The sequence below is a fragment of the Caretta caretta genome, chromosome 4, assembly GCF_965140235.1.
Source record: "Caretta caretta isolate rCarCar2 chromosome 4, rCarCar1.hap1, whole genome shotgun sequence".
Lineage (NCBI taxonomy): Eukaryota > Metazoa > Chordata > Testudines > Cheloniidae > Caretta > Caretta caretta.
In genome coordinates, this window is record NC_134209.1 from 149,431,344 (window position 1) to 149,457,777 (window position 26,434).

General features: G+C 48.1%; 1 protein-coding gene across 7 annotated transcripts in view; it reads left to right on the forward strand.

Annotated features, from left to right (window-relative positions):
• The first annotated feature begins 24,633 nt into the window (after nucleotides 1–24,633).
• The window catches only part of EXOC6B (exocyst complex component 6B), a 456,321-nt gene continuing 454,520 nt past the window's right edge, over nucleotides 24,634–26,434 (forward strand). For all 7 annotated transcript variants that reach the window (XM_075128155.1, XM_075128156.1, XM_048846428.2 and 4 more), the window contains exon 1: nucleotides 24,634–24,817. In XM_075128155.1, the coding sequence (XP_074984256.1) occupies nucleotides 24,705–24,817 (113 nt within the window). In that variant the 5' untranslated portion in view covers nucleotides 24,634–24,704. The remainder of the gene's footprint in view (nucleotides 24,818–26,434) is intronic.

Sequence of the window (26,434 nt, forward strand, 5' to 3'; positions counted from 1 at the left end):
TGACTTCAGTGGAACTGAATCAGTCCCTTGCTAGGCAAGAGATTTGCTCTGCTTACAGAATACTTTACTATGTGTTAGGAATGTGGTAATGCTCCAAAAAGGGCCAGGTTGTTGGGGTTTAATGTACCCACTCTACACCTCCCCCCCCACACCACATTGTATATAATTAAAAAGTTTATTTTAGGTGTGTTTAGAGGAGGTCTGATGTGGAGCTATGAACAGTGGCGGATTAGCCACTGGGCCAATAGGGCCCATGCACAGGGGCCTTGGCCAACTGGGAGGTCCCCAGGAAAATGGGTTTCCCCGTACCCTGACCTGCTCCACCCGTCACTCAGTGCTGCAGGGGGACTGCCGGTGGAAGGGGTGAGGAGAGGTCCCCACTTGATCTGGCCCAGGGCCCCACAAACCCCTAATCCGCCTCTGGCTGTCAAGTAGTGCCATCAGCCTGCAGGTGAGGTGAAACCATGGTCCCCAAAATGAGAAAGTTTCATGCTTTGCAGAGTTTCAGAAAGACTGAAACAGAACTATGACTACAGTCTTTACCTTTCAAGATAATTGCAACATCTTATTGTGGTGTTTATTGGTCCAAGCTACCAAACCACAATGTGTTAAGAGATTTATATTTGTTTTGCATGGGCAAGTATTCTTCATTTTTTTCAGAAATGATTAAGCTGTTTAGCTTGTGGCAAAAATGGCAAATATTGACATTTTGCAAATATACTAACATGAAATGTCTTCACATCACATATTCCTAATTGTCAAAGTATAGCACAAGTTTTCTCTGTTTTCAGTTGAAATTTTCTGACCAGATGAGTCTCACACTGAAGGTTATGTACCAATAGCAGTAGATTGCGTGCCAATAGTTTTACTGTATAGTGGGTAGATATAAATGTACATGAATTCCTAATCTTATGCTTCTCCTTTTGTAAGCTTTTGTACATGCAATGGAGCATCTAGTCTGCCTGGTAGAAGGTTTTAATTTGTAATTGCCTATGCATTATTCCAGACGCTAGTTTTTTAATTCCATGACACTTATACAGAGGTCAGTAATAAGTGTTAGAGATGACAATACACAGCTTCATACTGGTCTTCAGTCAAAGGCCTCACTAAACAAAAATGGCCATTTTGATACTAACATAGTGATCTAATTAGCATAAGTCCGTATACTTGCACCAAATGAAAAATGGTGGTAGTGGTCGTAATAATGCTGACAATGTACTTTGGGAATTTTACCTCTACAGGGAAGTTACAGTATACCAAGACGTGGGGAATACAAGCCCATTAGAGCTCACATCAAAGAGAAAAAGACTCTCTACAAACTTTGAAAAATGTGTTATTTGTTAAGAAAACCAAAAGTTCAGTCCTGTTCCCACTGCAGTCACAAGGAGCTTTGCCAGTGAGTTCAGCGGGAGCAAGACCAGCCCCTAAAGTGTTAGAGCCCTGATCAGTGTGCAGCAGAGACCTGCTCCATGCAGATTATTATCATTAATAATTATTTTAATGCAGGAGCACCTAGGCGCTCCAGTCATGGACCAGGGCCCCATTGTTCTAGGTCTTGTACAAACCAGGAACGAAAAGGTAACCCTGCAGACCTCACCCATACGGTGTGGAAAGAGGAGGGGATCAGCTCTCTGCACAGCAGGGGATCAGGGAGAGGCCAATGTTGTTATCCTTACTCACACTGGGGACAACTTACTCACAAAAGTAGCCGCACTTGCATAAGGGTGGGAGAATTGGTCCCTCAGACTGGAATCAGGCAAGCAGAATGGGGACAGTCCCATGTCATAACACCATGTCTGCCTCAGAGTTATGTCCTTACATTTGTTCATTGGAGGAGGACAGCTCACTTGACAGCACTCACTGTCAGGTGGGCAGCATTCAGCACCAGCTCCAGGCTGGTCTTCAGGAGATGATTTGCTGGACAGTTCCTTAGGGACACTTCACAGCAGGGAAGGAAATTTCAATCACCTTCTGTAACTCCCCCATCTGGTCAGTTTTCCAGTCTGCAAAGCTTGCTAGGACTAGCACCTTTATGTAGTTGCAGCTGTGGCTATTCTCTTTATCTTGGGAGTTCTCCTCGTGCCTCTACTGTGGAGTTTTACCTGAGCTTTGTCCTAGACTAGAGGCCAAATTCAGACCTCGTGTAAGCACGTGCAAGTCACTGAGGTCACTGGAGTTGCACCTGCTTACGACAGCTTTGAATTTGGCCCTAGGAATCTATGTCACCCAGAGATATCAGACCACATAAGTCATCTAGAACAAGTACATCAGAAAATAGTGTGAAAACCCCGTGTGAAAGGGTTGGGTTGATAGCCAAAGAGGGAGTCAAACACATTCTTTCGTGTGATAGGGAGGTTGCATGGTTCAATGGTTAGAGCACAGGAGAGCATCGGTACAGAGACCTGAGTTCTATTACGATCCCTGCCACTGATCTGAATAAGTCACCCATTTTGGCCTGGATATAAGTGATGCTCAATGAGGCCCGCACTTTTATGAGACTCTGAATGCTGGGCACTGAGGAAGAGACAGAGTTTTGAATACAACTGGAAATGAAATGAAATGAAATGGAAATGAAAATGTTAAGATGGATGCTTGGAATGACAAGGGTGGACCGTGTTCCGAACGAACACATCAGGGAAGCGTGAAGGCGGAACCAATTATAGAAAAGCTGAGAGAATCCAGGCTTAGATGGTTTGGACATGTGAGAAGAAGATGGGAAGAACATGTAGGGAACAGGGACTTAGACTTAGAAGTGGAGGGAAAGAGAAGGAGTGGAAGACCCAAAACGAGATGGATGTTACACAAAAAGATCTGATTAGCTGTAGAGTTTCTGAGGAACTGCCTCAAGCCAAACTGGGATGAAGAAAAAGGACTTGTCGAGACGAGCCCCTGTAGTTGGGACTAAGGCTAGAAGAAGAAGCTGATACTCAGCACCCGAGGCTTCCAATGACCGCAATGGGAGTTGGTGCTCAGTATATCTGAAAATCAGGTTAACTTCTCTGTGCCTCAGTTTTCCCATCTGTAAAATGGAACCAATTATATTTACCCACCAGCATGCAGCACTGTGACATCTAGGGATGCAAATGCTATAGGAATGAGAAGTATTACTAATAATTAAGGCCTAATCAGACCTACAAGACCTCCATTGCAACAAGCCTTCTTTTGGGGTCTCTTCAACCTAAACAATTCGGTGAACTCAACACAAATTAACAATGTTTCAGTTGACCAGAATCTGCATTTTTCTGCTCAAAAAGTTTGGTTCATAACATTTTGCCCAGCTGGACTCCCCACATGCCCAGGATCCATGCTGGGGAAGGATTACCATGGGGGTCAACATAATCCATACCTGCAGCTAGAGGTGGAAATGTAAGAAGGACTCATTACTTTCCCACAGCCCTGCCTCTCCAGTGGAGACTCCTCCAGCCCTGAATGGAGGGTCCCTGGACAACCATGGGCCTGGCACTGCCAAGGTAATGGTAGTGCTAGAGATTGAGAGCTGGCGCGGAGTCTCTGCCCTCCCGCTGAGCCTTTGGGATCCAGGTAGGGTTGTGGGCGGCCCGCGCAGCCTGCTCTGTTGAGCAGGTGAGGGAGGGAAAGGCAAATCGTGCATCCTAGAGAACAACCAAGGAGAAATTCCCATTATAAGAACCTTGCATAGATGACCTCCCCTTTACCCTCCTCTTGAGGGTTTTAGGCCCTCTGTTATTCGTTGTGGTTAGAGGCCTAAGCCTTAGAAATAATACCTACGGTAGCAGCATGGTCGAGGAAGGGGGTGTGTTCTAATGGACTCAAGATGAGGCTGGCATTTGGGATCCCTGGGTGCTCATCTGGACTCTACTGCTGTTGTCTGATCCCTTACTGGTTTACTATGTGGCCAGCCACTAAGGCAGAGGTGGGCAAACTGCGGCCCGCGGGCCACATCTGGCCTGTGGGACCATCCTGCCTGGCCCTTGAGCTCCTGGCCGAGGGGGCTCGCCCCCGGCCCCTCCCCCGCTGTCTCCTCCCCCACAGCCTCAGCTCGCCATGCCACCAGCGCTCTGGGCGGTGGGACTACGAGCTCCTGCTGGGCAGTGCAGCCAGCCTGTCCCAGTGCTCTGAACGGCATGGTAAGGGGGCAGGTTGCGGGAGAGGAGGGGGTGGATAAGGGGCAGGAGGTCCCGGGGGGCAGTCAGGGGACAGGGAGCAGGGGGCGGTTGGATAGGCGTGGGAGTCCCAGGGGGCCTGTCAAGGGGTGGGGGTGTGGATAGGGGTTGGGGTAGTCAGGACAGGGAGCAGGGGGGGTTGGGGTTCCAAGGGGGTGGTTAGGAGTGGAGGGTCCTGGGAGGGGGCGGTCAGGGGACAAGGAGCAGGGGGGTTTGGATGGGTTGGGAGTTCTGAGGGGGGAAGTCAGGGGGTGGGAAGTGGGAGGGGACAGATAGGGTGCAGGGGCCAAGCTGTGTGGGGAGGCACAGCCTTCCCTACCCGGCCCTCCATACAGTATCGCAACCCCGCTCTGGCCCTCGGGCCACAAAGTTTGCCCACCCCTGCACTAAGGCCATATCTGCACTAGAGAATTTGGCACTGCAGAACCCTAGCATCCCATTGATGTCACCTCTTACCCACACACCAATGTGCTCGAGATGGTGCTCAGGCGGTCACATCATCATGCTGAGCCCCGCTGCCTCCCGCCTCGCTCACTCCGCTCTATTGCCAGCGCGGCAGCAACTGCTACCGTGTAGTTAGTCCTCCCGCTGCAATCCCACAATTCTCCTGCCTATGCTGCAGTGACTGTGTGAACAGCCCGGAGCGCTGACTGTGGCCTATTGATTCACTCAGCTACTGGCCAGTACAGACCTGAGTGCAGCCATGTTTGCACTCAGATGGTCTCAGCTCTGCCTTGTCCCTCCCTGGACACTCCAATTCCCATAGCATCAGGGAAGGACACAGAGCTAACATATAATACAACTCTATTAAAATGTATAAAACACCTTGTATTTTGTCCCATGGATTTAATGGATTTTTTTCATAGATTTAAAGGCCAGAAGAAACCATCTAGTGTGATGTCCTGAATAATGCAGGCTATAGACCTTCCCCCAAACAATTCCTTTTGAACCAGAGCAGATCTTTTTTTAAAAAATCACAGTTTCAGGGGAACTGCATCTGGATTTCCCCCTTCCCCCCCACATTGGTCCACTCCAGGAGTTCTCAGTCAGGGCTCAGGCCTCTGGGCAGGGTGTGGGACCCGTGTTCCCTGACTGCAAGAATCAGTGATGAGGACGAGGCTGTCATGGGGTTCTCTACTCACCACTGGGGTGAATGCTTGTGGCCATGTCTGGGTATTAGCTCCACTGAGTTCTTACACCCCCTTCCTCTTGCCATGGCCCCTCCCTCTATCTCTGGGACTTGGAGTGTTCCTTCTTTGTCTTTCAGCTCTCTGGCCAGGTCACTGTAGTCCTCCCCTTCTGGGTTATCAAAGTCCCACTGGGTCAGCAGTCCACATGCCATTCCAGACAGTCTTCTGCTCCAAGGCCAGGTCCTATGCCCCAGTGGCTGGTAGAGGAACCCTGGCCCACCCACGACTATGGGTTCCAGGCCAGGGACCCTATGTCTAGCAACTCTGGTCTGCTTGTTCCCAGACCCTGTTGCTATTTCCCTGGTCTCTTTCCTACTTCCCATCTCTATCTTCTGGCCCCTCCTCTAGGTTTACCAAGCCAAACTCCTCCCAGGGAGTAACTGTAGCCTACTCCTTTCTCTGGCTTCTTGCCAGACTCTGTAGACCCAAACACACCACCCTTCTCTCAGGGAGTGACTGCAGACTACTTCCCCTGCAGCCCGCTTCTGGTCTCAGCTTCCTCCCTTTATACAGACCCAACCTGCGCCTTCCCAGTTAGGCTCCATCTTCACTTAGTGCTTGGCCCTTCAAGCCTAAATCTCCTCCCATGTGCAGCCTACCAGGTTAACTGACCTAATTTAGCCTGTTCCACCTTGTGTGGGGTAGACACCCCAGTGTTGAGTATGGACTGTTGTATTGTTCTCTGGTTCATTACACATGGTTTATTAAAGTATGTGTGGGTATCAGACCCAATGATCAGTGATTTTAAGGACACTGTGGCAATCCAAGATGGAGTCTGAAAACTGTCATTTTGTGACCTTCCGTACAGTCAGCCTGGTCTGGATAAAACTGGACTGAATGGGTTTTTCCCACCACTGGGCGATCCCCAAGATTCCATCATCTCAGACTGTTTCCCGCCTTTCTACGGATTGTATTGTGTTTTCCCACCCTAGACTCTATAAAAGAACTGTGATCACAGGCTGATGGGGGAGTCCATCATAGCGACTGTGTGTGTGGTTTCGGGTCTTCGTGGCACTCATGCATCAGCAAAGAACAGCATTCGTTCCTGGAGTGAAAAGAAATGAAGACGACACATTACCATCTTACCTGTCCTGCACCTGGGGAACGTCACCATCCAGAGCGTTCCTGGTCCACTTCTTCTGTCCTGACATCCATCGAGGGACTCTCCAGTTTTCCTCCTCCAAGGGTTTCAATTACCTATGGAGTAGAGGTCCTGGACTTCACCCCATCACAGAAGTGCTGGGAATTGAGTGAGAAAGCAATTAGGGTTTCTAAGTTGGGGGTCATATTTCTTGAATGCTAGGGGGGCTTTAGTTTCATTCTTGGGTTTCAGAGTAACAGCCATGTTAGTCTGTATTTGCAAAAAGAAAAGGAGTACTTGTGGCGTCTTAGAGACTGACCAATTTATTTGAGCATAAGCTTTCGTGAGCTACAGCTCACTTCATCGGATGCATACTGTGGAAAGTACAGAAGACGTTTTTATACACACAAACCATGAAAAAATGGGTGATTATCACTACAAAAGGTTTTCTCTCCCCCCAACCCACTCTCCTGCTGGTAATAGCTTATGTAAAGTGATCACTCTCCTTACAATGACAGGTTTCAGAGTAACAGCTGTGTTAGTCTGTATTCGCAAAAAGAAAAGGAGTACTTGTGGCACCTTAGAGACTAACCAATTTATTTGAGCATGAGCTTTCGTGAGCTACAGCTCACTTCATCGGATGCATACCGTGGAAACTGCAGCAGACTTTATATACACACAGAGAATATGAAACAATACCTCCTCCCACCCCACTGTCCTGCTGGTAATAGCTTACAATGTGTATGATAATCAAGGTGGGCCATTTCCAGCACAAATCCAGGTTTTTTCCCCCCTCCCCCCAACACACACACAAACCCACTCTCCTGTTGGTAATAGCTTATTTAAAGTGATGACTCTCCTTACAATGTGTATGAACTCTTCTGGCTCTATCAATCTGTTTCTTCACTTCTGCAGGTGGGTATTGTAGTTGTAAGAATGCTTGATAGAGATTTTGTAGGTGTTTGTCTCCGTCTGAGGGGTTGGAACAAATGCGGTTGTATCGCAGAGCTTGGCTGTAGACAATGGATCGTGTGGTGTGGTCAGGGTGAAAGCTGGAGGCATGTAGGTAGGAATAGCGGTCAGTAGGTTTCTGGTATAGGGTGGTGTTTATGTGACCATCGTTTATTAGCACTGTAGTGTCCAGGAAGTGGATCTCTTGTGTGGACTGGACCAGGCTGAGGTTGATGGTGGGATGGAAATTGTTGAAATCATGGTGGAATTCCTCAAGGGCTTCTTTTCCATCGGTCCAGATGATGAAGATGTCATCAATATAGCACAAGTAGAGTAGGGGTGTTAGGGGACGAGAGCTGAGGAAGCGTTGTTCTAAGTCAGCCATAAAAATGTTGGCATACTGTGGGGCCATGCGGGTACCCATAGCAGTGCCGCTGATTTGAAGGTATACATTGTCCCCAAATGTAAAATAGTTATGGGTAAGGACAAAGTCACAAAGTTCAGCCACCAGGTTAGCCGTGACATTATCGGGGATAGTGTTCTTGACGGCTTGTAGTCCATCTTTGTGTGGAGTGTTGGTGTGATGGGCTTCTACATCCATAGTGGCCAGGATGGTGTTATCAGGAAGATCACCGATGGATTGTAGTTTCCTCAGGAAGTCAGTGGTGTCTCGAAGGTGGCTGGGAATGCTGGTAGCGTAGGACCTGAGGAGGGAGTCTACATAGCCAGACAATCCTGCTGTCAGGGTGCCAATGCCTGAGATGATGGGGCGCCCAGGATTTCCAGGTTTATGGATCTTGGGTAGTAGATAGAATATCCCAGGTCGGGGTTCCAGGGGTGTGTCTGTGCGGATTTGATCTTGTGCTTTTTCAGGGAGTTTCTTGAGCAAATGCTGTAGTTTCTTTTGGTAACTCTCAGTGGGATCAGAGGGTAATGGCTTGTAGAAAGCGGTGTTGGAGAGCTGCCGAGCAACCTCTTGTTCATATTCCAACCTATTCATGATGACAACAGCACCTCCTTTGTCAGCCTTTTTGATTATGATGTCAGAGTTGTTTCTGAGGCTGTGGATGGCATTGTGTTCTGCACGGCTGAGGTTGTGGGGCAAGTGATGCTGCTTTTCCACAATTTCAGCCCGTGCACGTCGGCGGAAGCACTCTATGTAGAAGTCCAGTCTGCTGTCTCGACCTTAAGGAGGAGTCCACCTAGAATCCTTCTTTTTGTAGTGTTGGTAGGGAGATTGATAGAGCCAGAAGAGTTCCCAGAAGTTACCTACTACAGGACAGGCCTAACAAAGAAAATAACAGAACGCCACTAGCTGTCACCTTCAGCCCCCAACTAAAACCCCTGCAACGCATTATCAAGGATCTACAACCTATCCTGAAGGATGACCCAACACTCTCACAAATCTTGGGAGACAGGCCAGTCCTTGCCTACAGACAGCCTCCCAACCTGAAGCGAATACTCACCAGCAACCACATACCACACAACAGAACCACTAACCCAGGAAGCTATCCTTGCAACGAAGCCCGTTGCCAACTGTGCCCACATATCTATTCAGGGGACACCATCACAGGGCCTAATGACATCAGCCACACTATCAGAGGCTCGTTCACCTGCACATCTACCAATGTGCTATATGCCATCATGTGCCAGCAATGCCCCTCTGCCATGTACATTGGTCAAACTGGACAGTCTCTACGTAAAAGACTAAATGGACACAAATCAGATGTCAAGAATTATAACATTCATAAACCAGTCGGAGAACACTTCAATCTCTCTGGTCACGCGATTACAGACATGAAAGTTGCGATATTACAACAGAAAAACTTCAAATCCAGACTCCAGTGAGAGACTGCTGAATTGGACTTCATTTGCAAATTGGATACAATTAACTTAGGCTTCAGTAGAGGCTGGGAGTGGCTAAGTCATTATGCAAGGTAACCTATTTCCCCTTGTTTTTTCCTACGCGCCCCCCCCCCCCCCTCAGATGTTCTTGTTAAACCCTGGATTTGTGCTGGAAATGGCCTACCTTGATTATCATACACATTGTAAGGAGAGTCATCACTTTAGATAAGCTATTACCAACAGAAGAGTGGTTTTTTTTGGGGGGGTATGTTGGGGGCGGGGGAGAAAACCTGCATTTGTGCTGGAAATGGCCCACCGTGATTATCATACACATTGTAAGGAGAGTGATCACTTTACATAAGATCTTACCAGCAGGAGAGTGGGGTGGGGGAGAGAAAACCTTTTGTAGTGATAATCACCCATTTTTTCATGGTTTGTGTGTATAAAAACATCTTCTGTACTTTCCACAGTATGCATCCGATGAAGTGAGCTGTAGCTCACGAAAGCTTATGCTCAAATAAATTGGTCAGTCTCTAAGGTGCCACAAGTACTCCTTTTATTCTTGGGTCTGAGCTCCAAGCTCTCGCAGGGAAGAGCTGCTGTGTCACTGGGTTTGTTTGTTATATAGCTATTAGTCATTTACATTTACTCCTTCCCTATCTGTGTAATTCTATCCCCGCATACATTTACCTGTTTGCTTTGAACCTTATCTCTTGTCAGTTATATTTATTGTGCACCACACAAGGGGAGAGGGGAGGAGATCTGCACCAGTCTACCACAGAGGGCGAATCTGCTCTTTTGAGAAAAAGGGTCTTGTTTTCTATTCCGATACCTACACCACTTTAGACATTCAGAGTTATCTTGGCTCCCCTTTGAGATAACACCTGGGGCCACCAAGCTGGATTTTCCTGATCTGCTGCTCCAGTGCAAAGCCTACTGGGTGTATGAAAGGCTGACATGTGACACTCCAGGGGGATATGCTTCTATCAAAGCTTCCCAACGGTGTCCTCTGGACTGCAGTGCAGAGCCCAAGTGGAACACAGACACCTTCACAACCAGAGACAGGGAAATCTGGAATCAGATTTGGCTAAATCCTCTGATGTCTGGGCCAGGACCAGTTTGTGACCAATGAGACTGGGAGGATGATCCAGATAGCTCATCAAAAGAAGAGGAAGAATCAGGAAATCAGATGCTCAGAAGAATCATCATGGGACACTTGAAACAGACAGACACATAAACAAAAGCAGCCATCAGTTTGCCAGATTGGAAGGAGAATATAAGAACATAAGAACAGCCAGGCTGGGTCAGACCTCTAGTCCATCTAGCCCAGTATCCTGCCTTCTAACAGTGACTGGTGCCAGATGCTTCAGAGGAAATGAACAGAACATGGTGATTATTGAGTGGTCCATTCCCTGTTGCCATGTCCCAGCTTTTGAAAGTCAAAGGTTTAGACACCCAGAGCATGGGGTTGTGTCCCTGACAATCTTGGCTAATAGCCATTGCTGGACCTATTCTCCATGAACTTATCTAATTCTTTTTTTAACCCAGTTATATTTTTGGCCTTCACAACATCCCTTTGTGTACAGAAATGCTTTTAGGAACCATTAGGAAAAGAACAGATAATAAGACAGAAATATCATAATGCTACTATATAAATCCATGGTAGGCCCACACCTTGAATACTGCATGCAGTTCTGGTTGCCCCATCTCAAAAAAGATATATTAGACTTGGAAAAAGTACAGAGAAGGGCAACAAAAATACTGTTTCCTAAAAGCATTTCTGTACACAAGGGATTTGACCCTGAAGTCCTTACCCTGTCCTGAGATTTGCCAGAGTAAGGACTTTACGACTGGACCCACTAATTATGACGAGTGATGCTGATATAGCACTTTTCTTTCAAAGTCCTCAAAAATACTCGAGAAACTATCCGGACTGTAACTACTGTATGAGGATTACTCAGAGATTTTTGAAATGCAGCTGTTTCCAGGGTAAGACATGATAGCTGTTTAACAGAGCTCAGAAACATTAATCAATAGTTAAGGTAAAAAAGAAAGGAATATATTTTCTAACTGAAATGAATCTTCCAACCCAGTGTAGAAAATAAAGTCCACAACTCTTCATTAGCATTAGGTCATCACCTACAAATCTGCATGCAATTAAGAAAACAAATACTAGATGTCAGTGATATTAAAAATCTGGAGTGCTTTGAAGCAGTTGTCAGCTGCTGAGCTAGGAATACTTAGGAATCATATGCTAAAAATTAAAGCCAATAAAAAGCAAAAGTAAGCTTTGTTTTTTGTCAGCTGCACAAGGTAAAAGTGAAGAGACAGGACTGATCACTGGTGTATCCCAGCAGAGTAACAAATAAAGGGTAAATTCCTTTTGCCAAGACTGATTTTGAAATGATTTCTCTGTAATAGGCCCTTCTATGGGGGTATAAGTGGCATATGAGTAGGATTTTCATGTAGTAAAGCCCATGCATCATTTGAAAGTATATGTGCTGGGTGTGCCCCAACAGGGAATCTGGTCATTATATTTACTGCTGGGCTGAGAATGTGTGTCTGAAATAGCCCAGTGACAGATGCACTGAATACAGAAGAAGACTATTGATGCTTGACTCTGATAGCTATATATGTGTTTGTACTGCACTCATCAGCACCTCACTTCATGCCAGATATTACAGAGTCTGAAAAGGTCCAGTGCAAGGCAGTGGAAATGGTTATTAGGATAGCAGGTCACTGTGGCCATGTCTGTGACTAATAGGACAGGATGCAATCTTCTGGCCAGTTGATGATGGAAGTGGGAGTTTTATGCATCCAATAGCATTGCATCTAACTGTGGACTGACTTAACCAACTGAGGACAGATGCCCTCAACAGTAAGGAATGTTGTAGAAGAGACCAGCCAGGGAGTCATTTTCTGAAAAATTCAGGGGTAGGGGTGGGCAAAGTTTTGTCAGCCTATAGAACAGTTTGTGTGATTACATTATATCCTGCAAAGTCAGGGGGTGCAGGGCGGTGGGGGTGGGGAATGGAAACAAATAATGGAGCATACAGATCTATTAAAAGTTGGGGCAACCAAGGTCTGAGGGCCGGGGAAGAGAACTGCCTCCCTTGCTCTACAGCAAATGGTGCCATTGGAGGCAAGTTCTTTGGAGCACTTCCCCGTTCTACCAGCATCACCTCAGTGTTGCCTGGATTCAGCTTTACCAGCTGCTCTTCATCCTGCTAAGCAATGAGGAAGGTGGGAGGTGATACTGGTTATATTTGATGCTAAAGGAGCTGGAGAGCTGGGTGTCATCTCCCTACTGATATAACATCACTCTGTGTTGTCTCATCAGTGCTTCCAGCACCTTCATTTAGATGTTGATCCATACAGGGGTCTGGAGGTGAAGGCACAGTTGCCCGTAATGACTCTCTGGGTTCGATTTGGGATGAAGAAACGACCCATTTAAAGACATTTCTGTTAGCTTCAGCACCCTCTTGGAGGTGAGGCAGGAGTATTGAGTGACCGTTGGAATCAAATGCTGCAGAGAAGTCCAGCAGAAGGAGTGTGGATGGACTTCCCTTTGCTATGGACAGGCGGTCATCTACCAGAGCAATAAGGCCTGAAGCCTGACTGAGAGGGATCGGGATACTGGCAGCCTACACGGGGGCCTTGGAGATGGTTTGTTTTTTGTTAGTTTGAGTAGGTTTAGTTGGACAGTGGACAGTAGTTTGTAAGGTCTCTAGCTTTAAGGAGTAGTTTCTTCAGTGCTGGTTGGACTAGGGTATTTTCTAGAGGAGTATGTTCAGCAAAGGAGATGCTGACAGTATCTTTTAGGAAGGGTCTGATGTTCTCTGCTCTCTCCTACCACCCAGAAAGGGAAAGGCTCAGTCACATGTGGCGGCCCTGATTGTTTCCATGACTACATGCATAAATGGGCCAAATCCTTGGAAGGGAGGACTCAGTGTTTCTGCTCAGCATGTTGTTCTTCGTGGCCCACAAGGCAATCTTCGTGTGAGCAGTCCTCATTACGCTCATCCACTCCCTATTCAGCACCTAATTGCTCACGGGTGAGGTCAAGGAGGTTGATATCCCCCAAACGCCAGTGGATCATTTATCAATTACAGCTGTGTATTGTTGTCCAGATGCATCACTCTTGATGCCTTCCTTTCATGCCAGTAATGATAATGAGGACAGGCAGGGGAGCACAGCAGAAATCCCTTACCATGCTGATGTCCATAATGAGAAGGGAAGTATGTCAATAGGAAGTCTTGTCTCATTAAAACATGGGGTATCTTCTCCTTTCAACTCCTGAGTGAAACTCTTTTTTGTCATTCCAATTCATTATTATTGCCAAGCCATATAGCTCAGAGCTGCAACACAAATCACTGGGTTGGGGACTGGATGAGAGCCAGAGATAATCACCAGCAGACATACAGTGGAACAATATCATATACCGTTAAGCCTTAGAACCCTAAGGTTGAGTTTACTTGTCCTTGGGGTTCCAAACAAAGGGACCCTGTACATTCTCTCTTCTGCCTTCTCCACAGCGGCAGCCCTGCTTGCTGCATACCTCTGGTCCTTCCATCTCCCCAAAGGATTTGCCAAAGTCAGCAGAAGCGCTCACTACTACCCAAGCTGTACTTACTTAGATCCCAGCTTGTAGAGCCTCCCTGAGCTTTTCTTTGAATCTTGACTGAGAATGAATCTTTGAAATCCAAGAACACTGGTTGGCTTCTTGGGGCTCTCTTTTAGGGGTACTACTGACGTGGGGTTTGGCAGAACTTTGGGAAGCCAAAAGACCTATACACTCCATCACAGGCCCCTGTCTCTATAATTAACTAAACCAGAATGCCAGATTTGAACACTTCCAAAACCTCAAAACCAGAAATCAATCCAAACACTGTGGCTTGAGTCCATCTCTACAATATCTCAGTCAATACTATTGTTCCTTTTTCAATCTTTTTGTATAAAAATAAAAGTGCAATAAAATGTATGAACAAAACAAGAATAATTATTGTAGATATGTAAAGACTGATTTTACAAGGGCATGGAGGACATCTTAGTAAAATCAGAAGGTCTTAAAAATGTATTTCAGTTTTTATAAGAAATTTGGATACAGGATAGGATGTGAATTTCAGGTAACAGAGATTTGGGGTTTGAAAAACTAGGATTTACATGTATTATAAACACATTCTGGGTTACTGGGTCCATCATATGTTATTAATACATGCAAGTGAGTACCTGTGGAGAAAAATATTCTAAGGCACTGCAGAAACTCTGAAAGAGACCGGTGGTTGATAGAGAAGACTTTGCAATGTAGGCACATTTCTAGGCAATATAGTTTAAGGCCACACATGCAATTAACAAGTCAACATGGCTGTTGATTGAAGGTGAGCATGCCAAAGGTCAGCCTTGGAAAAGTAAACCACACTGCACACCCAAAGTAAACAATACGGCTGTGATTAGCTGCTCTGTGTTCATAATGTATTCACCTCACAATGTGCTGTAGTTTTGCTGATTTTATTTTTTTAAAAATTAGCTGCTTTAGAAATACCGTATACATTTATTGTCAAATTTCAAGTAGTTGCTTAGGGTGGTGAGGGCAGGTAAAAGACAGATTAATATATGTGATAGGCAGTTAAATTGGATTAAGTTACGGCAAAAGAGGCTTTGAAAACCGAAAGAGACAGAAGAGAATGGTGAGAAGCAGCATGGGATTGGGAAAGGCTCAAGAGGCTAAAGCGAAGACATTGAGACAGCAACAGGAGCTCCAAGACTCCAGCAAGGGCCAAAGAAGCCATGTGTTAGTGACTAAGTGGAGGTGCAAGGAAGCTGGTTGGGGTAGAAGAAATGCAGGAGAGGGGGTGGAATGAGGAACTTGGGATGCAGAACCAAGTAGCTGACAGATCTATGGGGTGGCTGTCAGACAAACACAGAGGAAGGAAACTAATCAAATTCAACTAGATGCCTCCACACTGCTACAGCAGCTGCTGCTTTCTGAACTGTTAACAGGGAATAATCATTGAATGGGTGTGTTCCCAGTGGGGTCCTGCAGGGATCAGTTTTTGGCCCTACACTGTTTAACATCTTCATTAATGATCTGAAAGAAAATCCAATCCATAAAATCATCACTTGCAAAGTTTGCAGATGATACAAAATTGGGGGAGTAGTAAATAATGAGGAGGACAGGTCACTAGTGCATAGCAATCTGGATTGCTTGGTAAACTGGGTGCAAGCAAACAATATGCATTTTAATATAGCTAAATATATACATCGAGGAGCAAAGAATGGAGGCCATACCGCATGATAGGGAACTCTGTCCTGGAAAGCAGTGACTCTGAAAAAAATGTGGGGGTTGTGGTGGGTAATCAGCTGAATATCAACTCTCAGTGTGACCCTATGGCTGAAAGGGCTAATGCAATCCTGGGATGCATAACAGGTAAAGTAGTAGGATTAGAGATTATTTTACCTCTGTATTTGGCACTGGTGCGACTACTACTGGAACACTATGTCCTGTTCTGGTGTCCACAATTCAAGAAGGATGTTGATAAATTGGAGAGAGTTCAGAAAAGAGCCTCAAGAGTGATTAGAGGATTAAAGGACATGCCTTATAGCAGTGCTATTCAAACTTATTTATCAGGGTCCCTTCTTTGTGTCTGTAGTCATGTACTCCCCCCCCCTCCCCCCCCCCCCAGTACATATACCACCACCCAGCTCTGAAGGCAGCGCAGAGAGCAGGGGCACACGGCCCTTCTGCACAAGCCCCAGCTTTCTGGGGGTGACAGCCAAAGCTCTTAAAAAAAAAAAGCACACAGCTTGCACCTCCCTTGACACTGGCTAACTGATATGTCACAAAAGTAATAGTAATCATCATCAAGCAGGTGTGTTTCTAGTGGGGTTCCACAGGGATCAATTCATGGTCCTATGCAATTTAACATTTTTATCCATGACCTGGAAGAAGATGTAAAGTCATTACTGATGGAGTTTGCAGATGACACAAAGACTGGGGAAGTGGTAAATAATGAAGAGGACAGGTCACTAATACAGAGCAATCTGCATCGCTTCATCAGCTGACAAGCTAAGAATATGTGTTTTAATAAGTCAAAATGTAAGATCTTACATCTTTGGAATGCAGGTCATACTTACAGGATGGGGGACTCTATCTTGGGTAGCAATGACTGTGAAAAAGACTTGGGGGTCATGGTGGATAATCAGCTGAACATGAACTCCCAGTGTGATGTTAGCCAAAAGGGCCAATGCGATCCCTGGATATATATACGGGGAATCTTGAGGACAAGTAGGGAAGTTATATTACTTCTGTATTTGGTACTGGTGCAACTTCTACTGGAATACAGTGTCTAGTTCTGAAGTCTACACTTTAAGAAGGATGTTGATAAATTGGAGAGACTCAGACTTCAAGGACAGAAAGGACTATCATGATCATCTTGCAGGACCACAGAGGGTTCTGAGAAGAGCCACAAGAAGGATTAAAGGATTGGAAAACATGCCTGGTAGTGAAAAACTTAAGGAGCTCAATCAATTTACTTTATCAAAGAGAGGGAATGACTAGATCACCGTCTATAAGTACCTACAAGGGGAAGAGAAACTGGATAATAGAGGGCTCTTCAATCTAGCTGACAATGGTATACAAAGATCCAATGACTGGTAACTGAGGCTAGAAAAATTCAGACTAGAAATACGGTGCACATTTTTAACAGTAAATCTGATTGGCCATTGGAACAGTTTATCGAGGTTTGTGGTGGAATCTTCATCACTGGAAATATTTATTCAAGACTGGGTTCTTTTCTAAAAAATATGCTCAGGTTCAAACACTGCAATTGGATTGAAGCAGGACTTAATTCATGGAAGTCTTATGGCCAATGCTATGTAGGAGGGAAGACTAGATCATCACAATGATCCCTTCTGGCCTTCAAATCTATGAATTTATTAAAATGTTTTTTCACAAGGAAAATGTCAATTTTTTGACAAAAAATCAAAAACCGAAATCTTTTGTTTTAAACCAGAACATCTTTATTCAGCTATCCTGCTGTGGTGCCTCATGGGAGTTATAGTCTGGATGCCTCATTCCCGTATTCTCCACTGTGGATTGTGCTCCCTGGCTGGACTACATCACCCATAATGCACCACAATCTCCTCCCCTCTTGCTGAGCCATGCCAATTATATCATCTGAGTCCCTGGCCATTGTGCATCATAGAAGATGCATTCCAGCTGAGGAACTCAGACCATAGAGGGGAATGGGGACATAGGATAACTGAACTACAATTCCCTTGAGGCACTGCAGTGGCATTTCCCAATCAAAATTGTTCTGGTTTTGGCTAACATTTTTGAGCATTTTTTTTTAATGAAAACTCTAAATTTTTTGTGGAAAACAGATGCTTTTTGTGAAAAATTTAGTTTAATCAAAAACCCAATTTTCTATCAAAAACAGTTTTGACAGAAAATTTTCATCCTGCCAGATGCCTAAGCCCATATTTAGATACTTAAATATAAGTATAAATAATTCTCCACATAGGAGTGGATAACTGGAGGCATTCAGGTTTGAAAAACGTGGCCTATTCCTCTCATTTTAACAAAACACCCAATTCAACACTGTTGTCAACATGATTCTAGGATACAAATATCACTTATTCTACATAAATAAATATCCATACCAAAAATATGGCCTCATTCTTCCCCAGCCTTACACAAAGCCAAAACAAGCTAGCATGTCTCTGATGAGGGTTGGTGGGTGGGGCAGTTGATATGAAGGTCACTCATTCTGATGTCTGGTTCTCATGAAGTAATGAAATATTTCAGTGTTTGGGTCACAAATAGGTGTCCAGTTTTCAACTGGAATGTTTGGTGGAAAAGGGAACGTGGCAGCGTCTAGTCATCACAGCTGACCGGACGCTAAAAGTCCGGTTGGCCACAGTAAATGGCCTCTGCCACTGCGGGGTGGGAAGAGCAGCAGCTGCATCTGGAGCCACATGGAGGAGCTGCTCTCTGCTCAGTTGCTGAAGCCTGAAAGAGAGCAGTGGCTGGCTTCCAGACCAGGATCCAAGAGGTAGGTGCTACTGCCGGGAGAGGGGAATCCTATTCACCCCCAATTCTGCCCTGCTGTGCCCTGATTACCCCGGCCGTGGCCCCTTGCTATGGAGATTGATCCCTGCCATGTCCCATTGTGCTCCAACCCCCCCTCTGACCTGCTATGTCCTGACTGGGCAGGCGGGCAGGCTCTGCATCATCACTTCCCAGCCTGGCTCTGCAGGTAGCAGGTGAGTCCTGGGAGAGGGGGGAATGAGCGGGGGGGGGGGGGGGATGGGGAAGGGTGGAGAGCGAGCAACGGAAGGAGGGGGAGAGGAGTGCACCGCGGGCAGATCCTTGGAGGAAGAGGCAAGGCAGGGGGTGTTCGGTTTTCAGCAATTAGAAAGTTGGCAACCCTACACTGCAGGAGTTTACATGCAAACAAATCAGATTGCCACTGAGAATGGCAAGTAGATACAATGGTGATGGGCACTCTAAAATGGCTAGATTAGATGCACAGAAAAGGTTATATTAATATTAGGTGTAATATATTCTCTTTTTACGAAACCCAGATTTTTGGACTAAACTATCTAATTAAAACAATAATGCTTAACATGTATATGTATCACTTTTCATATTCAAAATGCTCTACAGACACTGGGCTTGATTCATCCCTGGTGGGGACGTAAGGGTGAGGGCAGGTCGCTGTGCCAGTGGAGGCATTCACCCTTGTGTGAGGGCAACTCTCATTTAATTTACAGTTAGGGCTCCCTAGGAGCTCTGTTCACAGAGACTTCCTGGGGGCTGTGTTGAACCAGTACATTCTCTGCATGCCTAGCCCATACCTGCTTTTGGCTGGTCCTGCCAACCTTCTGGGCTGCTCCGACAGAGCAGGAGGGATGCAGGTGGCTTGTGCCAGTGTGAAAACTGCTGCAGGGAGAATTTCTATTCATGGGGGGCCCTGTGCCTGGGTTCCTGCATGCAGAAATCAATACAGTGTAGGCACGAATAGAGCACATTATGGCAAATTCAGCAGCTTTGCAGCCCCATTGAGGTCAGTGGATTTCATGGATGTAACTGAGAACTAATTTACCCCATTACCTAACTAATTCTCATAGCACTGGCAATTAAGTATGATTATCCCTGTTTTACAGATGGGGAAATGGAGGCAGAGAGATTAAGTGACTTCCCAAGGCAACAGGGGGAGTCAGTGTCAGAGTCAGGATTTTTGTTTCCCACTTCCATGCTCAAACTACTAGTGCTCTCATGGACCAGGCTTTGGCATAATTATTAGGAGATCTAGACCCTGGTCCTCAAGCCCTATTCAAGTGAATAATACTTAGTTAGTTCTGCTGAACTAAATGGAACGACTCACACAAGTAAGGATTACCGATGTGAGTAAAGCTTTGCAGGATCAGGCCTCCAGCTTCTAACCCTGGTTCTGACCCTGATTACTCTGTGATGTTGAACAAGTCAATTAACTTCCACAGTTTCTTCATCTGTAAAATAAGTTTTACCCACCTGTGTGCAGTGCTTTGAGATCTACATGTGAAATGTGTTATTTTGAGGGCAAAATAGCATTATGAATAACTATATGACTAGACTATAACACGTGAAATAGCTCTCCTGAGTTCTCTCTAATAATGCAGAACAATTGTTTTATCTTGAATGATGTATGAAGTTACCCCTTAAGAAAACATTGAAAAGAGTAGACTTCACTGCATCTGGAGACACTGCATTGCCACCCAGTCTGTTGGAGGGGTTTCTAGATGGGTCCAGTATTGCTATAGATGTTTATAGTTATCATAGCATAACAACCACTGTCATGGGCGTCACCTGGGATTGAACCTCAGGCCGCCAATTCTCCAATTCTTGAGACAGCACCCAATGAAGTCAATGTAAGGATCATCGTTGACTTCACTGAGTATTGGATCAGGCTGTAAAAGTATGAGCTTCTACTGTTTGAAGTAAGGAGTAATCACCAAAGCTGTTACCTGTAGCTGACTCATAGCCTCTGTGGACTGGTCACTAGCAGGGGGACACACAAAACACACTGAACAATGCATTACATACCTCCCTTGGCACGTCCCAAAGATGTGAAGCTCCTCCCAGACAACTGAGGTCCACAGCAGTTCAAATCACAAATGAGTGCCCATTTGTAACAACTGTCATCTTAGTCTGAGTCTGTGGATTGAACCAGTGATGAGCTGCCAAAATCTTAACAACGGGTTCCCTCCTCACTCCACGAGGGCGTCGTGGCCCACCCCCGCCCCCCGGGACTCCTGCCCCCCCAACCCCCCCTCACATTCCTTGACGCCCCTCCTCCTGGACCCCTGCCCCATCCACCCCCCTCCCCTGTCCCCTGACTGCCCCCAGAACTGGGCAGGAGGGTCTCGTGGGCCACCGTAGTGGGTGCCCACCCCGCCCCTAAGAGCCAGAGGCACCTGCCGGGGGGCGAAGTGGGGAGTCCTGGAGGTGCTTACCTGGGACAGCTCCCAGGAAGCAGCTGGCAGGTCCCTCTGGCTCCTAGGGGCGGGAGAGTGTAGCTAGGCGGGGAGCAAGGGGAGTGGCCGCTCCCCCCACTGATCACATTAAAATTGGCACCTTAGATGCCGACTCCCTGGGTGCTCCGGGGCTGGAGCACCCACGGGGAAAATTTGGTGGGTGCTCTGCACCCACCGGCAGCTCCCCACCCAGACCTGTGCCCAGCCCCAGCTCTCCTCCGCTCCGCCTCCTCCCCTGAACGCGCCGCCCCGCTCTGCTTCTCCGCGCCTGCCCCCCCTCCCAGCTTCCCGTGAATCAGCTGTTCGCGCGGGAAGCCGAGGAGGGCTGAGAAGCAGGCGGCGGCTTCACACTCAGGCCGAGGGTGGTGGAGGGGAACTGGGGCAGGGAGCGGTTCCCCTGCGCAGCCCCCGCCCCCGGGTTACCTGCTGCGGTGCAGGCGGCCATCCTCGCGCCCCCCCCGCCCCAGCTCACCTCCGCCTCCCTGGGCCTGAGCAGGAAGCCACCGCCTGCTTCTCAGCCCGCCCAGGCTTCCCGCGCGAACAGCTGATTCACGGGAAGCTGGGAGGGGGGGCAGGCGCGGAGAAGCAGAGCGGGGCGGCGCGTTCAGGGGAGGAGGCGGAGGCGGAGCAGAGGTGAGCTGGGGCCAGGGTGGGGCGGGGAGCTGCCGGTGGGTGGTCTGCACCCACCAAATTTTCCCCTTGGGTGCTCCAGGGCTGGAGCACCCCTGGAGTCAGCGCCTAAGGCGCCACTTTTGGCCGGTTAAATTTAGAAGCCCTTTTAGAACCGGTTCTCCCTCGCAAACAACCAGTTCTAAAAGGGCTTCTAAATTTAACAACCGGTTCTAGCGAACAGGTGCAAACCGGCTCCAGCTCACCACTGGATTGAACCTTCAGCGCTAAAAGCAGAAGCCTCTACCTTCTGAGCTAAGGTGATTGGTTCCGTGGTTGGTAGCATCAGTAGACACATAACTTTTGTGGACCAGCCACTAGATGGGAATGCAGAATAGACATTGCCCCAGTGTCCTTTTGAATTCTCTATCTAACCTATTGTGAAGGTACATTGCTCCAGTGTAGGGTTTATTAGAATTTATGTATTGTTCTGATTTATATACTGTGCTGTTTATGTACTGTTTTATGAAACTTATGGGTCAATAGTCATGGTCAAGTTGCCGTTTGGACACCATTTTGTGGGTTCTTTTGGTTGGGTCTTTGACGCCTTTTCTTCCAACGGTGGGAAGAAAAGTGCAGGAAATGGTCATATGCCCAAGTCTATTTAAGGCCAGCACATTCAGCATGAGGGGCTGTCCACCACAGAGGCAGCCCATGCCTAGTTCTTCTGTGTGTGCGTTGAGAGGCAAGATTCTTCACGAGGTACCTACCTGAAGACCATCGTGGGGTATCCTGATCCAGCTTCAGTACGTGTCTCTCCTGTCACCCCATCTAGGCAGTTACAGGTCTGGCATCCAGCAACCACTGCAGTAGTCCGCAGTCATGACCAGCTGTCTGCCTTTCCATCCGAGTTGCCCATGAAAGTCATCTCCTGCAAGTAAAGGAGTTCCCATAGCCTGCTAAAGGTAGAAGGGGGCCGGGCTTTATGCCCTTTTGGATCAAACCTCTGAGCTATTATTCTGTTGCCTTTGTTAATTTGTTTAATTTTAATAAATCTTAGTAAATCTATCTTTACACTGGGTTGTTTTTACTTACCTCATGGGTTTTAAAAAGTGATAGAGATATTTATCTGGGTCCAAACCTTAGTCTTATTTATCTGTTACAGAGTTTTGAGATAACACCAGGATGCTGGGTTCCTAAATTTGCCCAACTATTTTTATCTTCTTTCATTATATCACTTCCATGTTTATTTGCTTTTGGTCCTCTGGGAGCATATATCACATCTCCATGGTGACTGCCACCAGAGTACAGATTTCCACTCTGGTTTTAACACATCCAGAATGACATCCATCTGGTCCCGTAAGACACCACATTGGCAACTGTAAACATGATCTAAGAGAGCTATTGCACTAACACTATCTAACATTTTTTTTAGAGCTTCCCCTGCCCTTCTCTGTACCAGTGAATTCAGGACACATGTAGTGGTTGGGACACTCCTTCTATCACCTTTTCATTTAATCTGGTGATATTCTAAGACAAAGCTATAGACAGATCAGCAGCATTCAATGTTCTAGCAGTCAAAGAAGAAGGTGACCAGTAGGTCCTTCCTTATTTATTTATAGCTTAAAACTTGAAACAACAAAAATCTTTGACTCGAAAACAAGGAATAGTGTACATAGATAGTCTAAGTAACCCTGTGTTCCTACCATTGTTACCCTTGCCCTTCTTTCTCGCATTCCATTTGTTTGTTCCACCTACTTGTTGTAGTTTGTTTTAGATTGTAAACTCTTTGGGGCAGGGACAGGCTCTTCCGATGTGTTTATACGACATCCAGTGTTGCCATCCTAGTAATGGAAGAACCTGAGCGCAGCTGTAATGATAATAAATAACAAGAAGTACAAGGAGTCACTTAGTCATCAGAGAGAAATGCTGAGAACCAAAACTATGAGACCTTGATATCAGAGGATCCTTCAAGATGAAAGGCAGTTTGAAGTCAATGGGATATTTTCATTTCGAGGAAACACCAACTCAATCAGACCTACTCCCAGTGCCCTTTGTTGGGATGGGCTCAGGGGCTAAGTTTGGCTGAATGAAGTCTCTCCCCCAGTTAAAGCACTTCTGACTGGGGTCTCTTCCCCCAAAGAGAGGCAGTGGGGGCAGTTCTGACTGTTGGAGGCTTCCCAGGAAGAGAAGGTCAGATGGTGTGTATGTGTGTTCCCTACCGACAGGCAGTGGGAGTGGGTCTGACTGGTGTGTGTACGTCTTCCACCATTGAGGGCACTGGGGTATAGAGTGACCATCCATCCCCTTATTTTAAGGAACTGGTCCTTTTTTCATTGATTTGTCCCTTTTCAGGGAAATCCCTTGACTTGATTTTAAGGGACATCCCTTGAACATTTTAAACATTACATTGAAGCTTATGATAATTGCGTTTTATACTTGAAGGCAGTACACATGTACACTTGAGAGAAAAATACACACTATGCTGAGGGTAATGGTGTTTCCTCAAAATGTCCCTTAAAATTAAGTGTTGTCCCGTATTTTTCATGTGGTTTTCCCTGATTTCTATCCAACAAAGGTGGTCACCATCTTGGGGCAGGTCTGATGGTAATCTCCCCCAAGGAGAGGAACTTAGGTCAGGTCTGAAAGGGGTGGCATGTCTCCCCACAATGAGGGGCACTGGGGAAGTTGTGACAGGAGTGGGGAGTCCCTCCCGTGAGGGGTCTGGGGTCAGGTCTGACAGGGGAGGGGAGTCCCCCCAATGAGGGGTCTGGGGGCAGATCTCACAGGGGAGGGGAGTCCCCCCAATGAGGGGCGCTGGGGCAGATCTGACGGGGTGGGGGGGTCCCCCCAGTGAGGGGTCTGATGGGGTGGGGGTCCCCCCAATGCAGGGTCTGGGGATAGGTCTGATGGGGGTGGGGGTCCCCGCAATGTAGGGTCTGGGGCGGGTCTGACAGGGGTGGGGGTCCCCCCAGTGTGGGGTGTGGGGGCAGGTCTGATGGGGGTGGGGGTCCCCCAGTGAGGGGTGTGGGGGCGGGTCTGACGGAGTGGGGGTCAACCCAATGTAGGCTCTGGGGCGGGTATGACAGAGGTGGGGGTCCCCCCAGTGAGGGGTGTGGGGGCGGGTCTGACGGGGGTGGGGGTCCCCCCAGTGAGGGGCGCTGGTGGGAGTCTCTCTCTGGGCCCGGGCTGGAGGCGACACCCCCTTTCCCCCAGGACTACATTTCCCGGCGTGCCGGCGCGGCAGGGGGTGGAGACGCGGCGCGGCGAAGGGGCGCGGCCGGCGAGCCTGGGGCTGGGCTGGGGCAGAGCGGCTCCGGCGCTGGGGGGTGGGCGAGGCTCGCTGCGTCCCAGCCGGGCCCGGAGCCCATGGAGCGGGGGAAGATGGCGGAGCTGGAGAGCCTGGAGACGGCGGCGGAGCACGAGCGGATCCTGCGGGAGATCGAGAGCACGGACACGGCCTGCATCGGCCCCACGCTCAGGTACAGCCGGGCCCGGGGCAGGGGCCCCCCGCCACAGTCCTGAGCAGGGAGCCCCCAGCCCCCCTGAACAGGGACCCTCCAGCCCCCCCGTCACTTCCCCCTGAACAGGGAGCCCCCAGCCCCCCCATCAGGGAGCCCCCAGCCCCCCCGTCACTTCCCCCTGAACAGGGAGCCCCCAGCCCCCCCCATCAGGGAGCCCCCAGCCCCCCCGTCACTTCCCCCTGAACAGGGAGCCCCCAGCCCCCCATCAGGGAGCCCCCAGCCCCCCGTCACTTCCCCCTGAACAGGGAGCCCCCAGCCCCCCCGTCACTTCCCCCTGAACAGGGAGCCCCCAGCCCCCCATCAGGGAGCCCCCAGCCCCCCCGTCATTTCCCCCTGAACAGGGAGCCCCCAGCCCCCCCATCAGGGAGCCCCCAGCCCCCCTGTCACTTCCCCCTGAACAGGGAGCCCCCAGCCCCCCATCAGGGAGCCCCCAGCCCCCCATCAGGGAGCCCCCAGCCCCCCTGTCATTTCCCCCTGAACAGGGATCCCCCAGCCCCCCCATCAGGGAGCCCCCAGCCCCCCCGTCACTTCCCCCTGAACAGGGAGCCCCCAGCCCCCCATCAGGGAGCCCCCAGCCCCCCTGTCACTTCCCCCTGAACAGGGAGCCCCCAGCCCCCCCCATCAGGGAGCCCCCAGCACCCCCCCTCACTTCTCCCTGAACAGGGAGCCCCCAACATTTCTATTGCTCCCCCCTCACCCCCAGACTCTAAGTCCTTGGCACCACTCAGCCCTAGGGACTCCTGGCTCCCCTAAGTTGGGAACTCCCAGCTCCCTCATCACTTCCCCCTAAGCAGGGAGGGCACCTCCCCCTCCCCCCCTCCCTGTTCAGACATGGAGAGCCCTCTAACCCCACCAAACTGGGTTATCCGTCCAAATTGCCACTCTGTCCTTGCTGATAGACCCTCTAAACCCCCAAATGAAACAAAGAAAGGACCCTCCTGGTGCTCTGTGAATATACCAAATCCCTAAAAGAAGGGCTTCCCCATGCCCCCTTAATCAGGTATACACCCTGATATTCCACCTGTTCTGACTGAATGACCGTTCCATGGCATAGCTGCCAGTTATTGTCATTCTCCCCTGTCCCAGCTGCTGTCCTGAGCCCAAACAGCTGCAGCCCCTGAACCTCTGCACTCATTTCTTCCTGCTTTACCAGGGGTCCTTCTCTCTTCTCCAAATCCTGCTTTAAAACCATCTCCTGCCAGGAATTCTCCTACTTTGTTCTCCTCCCTCTCCACCCTTTTGATTTTTCGAAACTGTTTTCCTGTGCCTTGTCTCCTTCTGTTTGAGAAGTGCTGTGTACATTTATGGCAATGAATAAAATGATGGTGGTTAATAACTCAGCAGGAAGGCAAGCCAGTGAAGGGATTTGAGGAAGGAGTGTGGGGTAACATAATTGGAGCAGCGGGATGGGAAAACTCTTTTTTTGGAAGCAATGTTTTGAATAGATGTGGAGGGTTGAGGTGAGATGTGGGAGGTGACCAAGGTACAGGCCAGGATTCTAACTGTAGTGCTGGAGAGGGAAGAATGGATTTTAGATAGGGATGTGAAAAACGTTGGGATCAGCAAGACCTTGAA